General features: G+C 33.2%; 1 protein-coding gene across 2 annotated transcripts in view; it reads left to right on the forward strand.

The window, feature by feature from the left end:
• Positions 1-6,000, forward strand: part of LOC140055645 (macoilin-1-like) — a 67,893-nt gene extending 61,893 nt beyond the window's left edge. For both annotated transcript variants that reach the window (XM_072100997.1, XM_072100996.1), the window contains 4 exons: positions 161-349; positions 996-1,119; positions 1,772-1,946; positions 2,476-6,000. In XM_072100997.1, coding sequence (XP_071957098.1) covers positions 161-349; positions 996-1,119; positions 1,772-1,946; positions 2,476-2,699 — 712 coding nt within the window. In that variant the 3' untranslated portion in view covers positions 2,700-6,000. The remainder of the gene's footprint in view (positions 1-160; positions 350-995; positions 1,120-1,771; positions 1,947-2,475) is intronic.

Consider the following 6,000-nt stretch of genomic DNA (forward strand, 5'->3'; position numbering starts at 1 on the left):
GGTAAACTTCTACACACCAAAATACAAATGGCACACCTACAGCACCCCTGAATGTATTGAGGAGTGCAATTTGTAGCACACCTACAATTTTAAAAAGACAAGGTCTGTAGATGTGATAGATATTAAATTTAAATTGGTTTTAAACATTTTAATTTTAAAGGTTGCATAATCTTGTCACTCAAAAACAACAAGACAAGTTGACACTTAGTAAGATAGAACAGAAATGGAAATCAGAGATAGCTAGTCGTAACGTTGTTGAGAACCAACTTAAGGAAGAGCGTAAAAGCAAACGAGCAGATGAAGCCGCAGCCTCACGTGCAATTGCCATGGCAGCTGCTAACGCTGCAAGGTAAATAACAGTACATTGCCTTTTTCTTGTAACTTAAGGAGTCATGTTAATTTGTATCTAAACCAAGTGACTTAAAGAGTCATGTTAATTTGGATCTAAACCGATATCCTAAGGAGTTTTGTTAATTTTGATCTAAACCAATTGAATTAAGGAGTCATGTCCATTTGGATATGAACAAAGTGACTTAAGGAGTCCTGTCAATTTGGATCTAAAGTGATTAACTTAAGGAGTCATTTCAATTTGGTTCTGTCCTGATCTAAATCAAGTGACTTAAGGAGTCATGTCAATTTTGATCTGAACCAATTGACCTAAGGAGTTAATTTGTATCAACAATTTACCACATTTTTTGTTGTTGAATCGACTGGCCGAACTGTTAAGAGACGGCTCCGCAACTTAAAGTTCAAGGCTCTCTTTCACCATTCTCTGGTGGTAGAACAAGTCCTCTCACATAAGGACTTAAGTCCTCTTAGATAAGGATTATTATATTATTTTTTATTTAATTTTTATTTTTTATTACTTAAGTCCTCTTAGATAAGGACTTAAGTTCTCTCAGATAAGGACTTACAACTGGATGTCCAGTGAAGCCTAGTTGCTTGGCCGGCCATGCATACTAACACATCATTTGATTTAACTGTTTTATTTTTAGAATGAATGAATGCAACGGCAGTTGTAAAATGCGTCAAAGTGAATTAGAAAAGGAGTTAAAGATGTTCAAAGAAGAACTTAAAGATAAACGTGACTCAATGCGGGCATTGGAAAAAGAAGCAGAGGTAAGCTTTGTAGTCCTGTATGTTATAATTGTCCTTTCAATTCTTCTTAAGCTCTGTCCACACTATCAAACTTTATGTTACAACAAAATGTGAAAATGTTCCATACAGTATATGGACATGATGATGTCATCACTACCATATTTGGGTACATCACATTTTTTTGTGTCAAACTAGTTTGATAGTGTAGACAGAGCTTTATTAATAATATTATTAATAAGCCCATTAATGCTTTAGTAATTTACCCTGGTATTTTATGGTACATTTGTCGCTTACTTTGGTGGGTAAGATCATCAACTACCTGGGTAAATACCTAAGTCTGAATAGGCCCTGTGGTACATATCCATGTTGTCTTTACTTTCTTTGCTTTCCAGATATAGGTGCAATTTCATTTCTTTATTTGTCACTCTCATAAACATAATATAAAAACCCTCATTAATATGACAAAAAAAGACCCAAGATAAATCATCTTTCACTATTTGAGTTGTGGCCTTTAACGTAAAATGCATTAATTATTAACACAATTGATTGTAAAGATAAATTAAATAAGTTTAAACAAAATAGTAAAAGATTATTTATCTTAAACATATTTCAAAATAACTAATCATGTTGTTCAGCATGCTAACATTTAATGCTAATCTGTTCTATTTCTTAGAACCTACGTCATAAACCAGAACAGCAACAGCAGACTAAGGCTCTGATGGCGGCACTGGCGGTCATCAAAGATCAGAATACTGAATTGGAGAACAGTTTAAGCGCAGAGACTCGTGTTAAACTGGACCTGTTCTCAGCATTGGGAGAGGCTAGACGTCATCTAGAAATAGCTCAAGGTAAAAGACATTTTTTATTAAAGGTCAACTCGCATCATCGTACGATGAGGCCCGACGAGAATTAAAGCAAAACACTACGCCTGACGCTATCTCAAGACGAATCGGCTTGTTGGGATTCAACTCTGACAGCACTGACGAGTCAAGACGTTTATCGGGCCTCGTCGGACGATTCTCTCTGAGTTGGCCTTAAAGCTCTATCTACAATATAAAACTTTATGTGAAAAAAAAATTGTGATGTGCCCATATTTTTTTGTCAAACTGGTTTGATAGTTTTTGTAGCGAATTAATTACCTTGTCTGAACCTGTGATTATTGTAAAGCTCTGTTTACACTATCAAACGATAATTGTGATATGCCCAAATATGGTAGTGATATGACATCATATCCCATATATCACATTTTTTTGTCACATGACAAAGTTTGATAGTGTAGACAGAGCTTTACATGGTTTGTCAGTGACCCTAATCATCATCATCTACATTATTGTCATCAGGTTTTTAATTAATTCTTGTTTACAATTTTTCCTACAGCGCAATTGTTAAAGAAAGATCAAGATATCCACGAATTGAAGACAAAAATAGCCGAGGTGATGGCCGTTATGCCACAGAGTACGTACCCGTGCACAACCACCCCCATCACCCCAACGAAGCCACATTACTCGGTAGCGTTCCGACAGCAGCTGGACGACACAAGCAACTCACAGAGGTCGTCACTCGACCCAAACGCTGCCGTCTACCGACCCAAAAGCAACTAAATACCACCATTGTTGTAACTTAATTCAACAGTTCTATTTCACCTGTATGTTAGCTGATGTTTGTTTTTTTCTTTATTTATTCATCTTATTACGTACTACATTACAGTACAAACATTCCATAGTTAATTGCATGTTTATCAACCCATTTTTTTTTTGGCAAGATGCTTACAATAATCCATTTAAAAGTTGTCACAAACTGAAAAAATATAAACATATTTTGACACATGAATCTCAAAGTTCTTCCAAGCTCATTTTGATATTATGTCAAAAATATTCTACTGCAGTTACTGCAGTAGCTTAATTTTTTACTGCAGTAATGTAACACATAGTTTCAGTCACTGTATCATGTGTATGATGATTACCTAATCATGCATGCTAAAGGGTTGCATTAACTGGTAAAGAGTAAACAAGATACAGTCACTGCAGTAGCTTAATTTTTTACTGCAGTAATGTAACACATAGTTTCAGTCACTGTATCATGTGTATGATGATTACCTAATCAAGCATGCTAAATGGTTGCATTAACTGGTAAAGAGTAAACAAGATACAGTTACTGCAGTAGAATAATTTTGACATGGTCCCTATCTCAAGTACTACACCTGTTCTCAACTCATTTTTTTACTGTATGGTCCTGGTGACTATATGGAAGGATTATATTATAAAGAAGATATTTTTCAGATTGTTTTTACAGAAAGAGAAAAAAAGTTTTGGTTAAAAGACATTAGCTTATTGATTCCATCAATCAATACATTTTTTAAATAACTGATTCAACAGATTCAACCAATCCTTGGTACTGTATGCCTACAATTTGTCCCATATATGGAAAATTATGTGATACAGGGTAACATGTGATGCACATGTGAGACTGTATTATGGAACTTAACTGAATACTCATTAAAATCCCCTATCTTGCCATGTGGTCAATATGTTCATACAAGTTCTGCTTCCATGTTGATCTTCTAACCAATACAATCAGTTATTGTGCTGAAAGGTGCTTATTAAGGTTGAAAATAAAAACCTGATACTATTATTTAAAGTCTGTCCACACTAGATAACAATGACCATCTTTTGCTTTATATTGCAGCATTGATAGTAATAGGCTTCTTTAATACTATTATTTAAAGTCTGTCCACACTAGATTACAATGACCATCTTTTGCTTTATATTGCAGCATTGATATTAATAGGCTTCTTTAATACTTTAATTTAAAGTCTGTCCACACTAGATGATAATGTGATGACTATCTTTGGCCGGCTTTATATTGTACCATTGATTGTAATTATTATGCTTCTTCAAGATTTTTCTTAATAGTGGACATTTTTACTGTTTTCCCAATTTTTTTTTTCCCACAATGGTGCGATAGAACTTTGTTGTTATAATAACTTGCTCTTTCTTCCAACTTTGTCATATTTAAAACTCTGTCTACACTATCACATAGCTTGTTAGTGTAGACATAGCTTAACTACAGTATTATGTTTTTCTTTCACTTTGAGATTGATCAGCAAAATACAGGTTGTTTGTTTGTTAGACCTGTCGTTAAAATATGTATAACCTAATCTTCAAATCCGCTGTTTTAGCAGAATGTGTTTATCGGTGCTATTATATATTAATTCTGTTTAGAAAACAATGGGTTATATTGACATGTTTACTGTAAACATGTTTAAAAATATTGTTTATTGTTCTAAACATGCTTTAAGGTGTAATCTAAACATGTTTATGACATCTAAACATGTTGACGATGTCATCTAAACATGTCTATGATGTAATCTAAACATGTTGACGATGTAATCTAAACATGTCTATGATGTCATCTAAACATGTTTATGATGTCATCTACACATGTGTAACATTATACACATAATGTATACTGTAAATGTGTCTTAAAAATTGAACATTGTAAAAACATCTTCTAAATAGGCATTCTGCCAACACGGTATCTTAAAAGGTAAGCGCCACCAGGTGGTACGTAATAATTGGCGTTGTTTCTTCTCTTTAACGTTGCTTTGTTTTGTAGTATGTCCGTGCTGTATTGTTCCATGATCTTCTGTAAAGCTAGGTCTATCTGCATTAGTGTTACTGTAGGCATAGCTCAGCTATTTATCAACCTTCTATTTAAAATATGCCCTAATTGATTTTTGCTGGTATGGTAAACTTGTTTCAATCTATCTGGACTTAATTGCAATATATGTTTCTAAATGTGACTTAAACACCTCTCTCCCCACCCTCCCCCATCATAATGTATTATCCTGACGAGAAAAATGTTTTTGTTCAATTTCAACTGAAAGAAACATTATTTATCCTTATCTAATTTCATGTGCCTGTTGTAGATAAAAAATGATTTTAAACCTTTTTTTTAAAGAAAAGTTTAAATAAAACCAACTTTATTATTTTGCTTTTATTGAAAAGAACATATAAGAGATCCAATTATTTTTATATCGAAAAATTCCTTTTTTCTTTCTTGAGATTATAACCAATAACAAAAATTGTATTGAATTTTTTATTGTCATAATTATTATTTATTCTCTAAAACCATTCAATGGTTATATATATGTAGGCTTCAGTGTAACATCAACTATAACTGGCCTTAGGTGGTTATCTGGGATATAATAAGTATTCCTTGATCAACTATAACTGGCCTTAGGTGGTTATCTGGGATATAATAAGTATTCTTTGTTTAATTGGTTTAACCTTTAACCTTTTGTGCATCTGTAACCAATGAAAAAAATGGATTTTTCAATCTTTTTTATTTAATCCTATAATAATTTGAATTTGTTTTTAAGTTCCCATAAAAAACATAGAAAAACAATCTAGTATTAACTACTTTATAATTAAAAACTATTAGAGTTTATAACCCTTTTACAAATGTCAAATCTTCTACTATAATAGCTTGCAATACTGTTATTGTTTCTTTAAAAGCAACGTGCCTTCTGTATTTGTGTATTTTCATCACCATGACTACTGCAGCAGCAGACAGATTCATATTTTACGCTTGTTGATATAAAATTGCCGCTACACATAGTGTTTATGTAATTGTGAATCAATCCGCTAGGATGGAGTGATGGTAAATAAAACTAAGTTTTCGTTGGAGGTTGATTCCTCCTCCTCCTTCTTTCTTGTTACCATTAGTTGCACTAGATTATTCCCGTAAAGCTGCTAAAGCAAGTTGTTCAGAGAGTTGTAGACAAGATTAGAGTTGGTTGCACCTTTTGTTCTTGCACAATTCTTTGGTGATAACTGTGCCATCTAAGTTCAGCACAGCCGGTGTATTTTGACCAATAAAACTGTGCTTTTATTTATTGCA

The sequence above is a fragment of the Antedon mediterranea genome, chromosome 7, assembly GCF_964355755.1.
Source record: "Antedon mediterranea chromosome 7, ecAntMedi1.1, whole genome shotgun sequence".
Taxonomy (NCBI): domain Eukaryota; kingdom Metazoa; phylum Echinodermata; class Crinoidea; order Comatulida; family Antedonidae; genus Antedon; species Antedon mediterranea.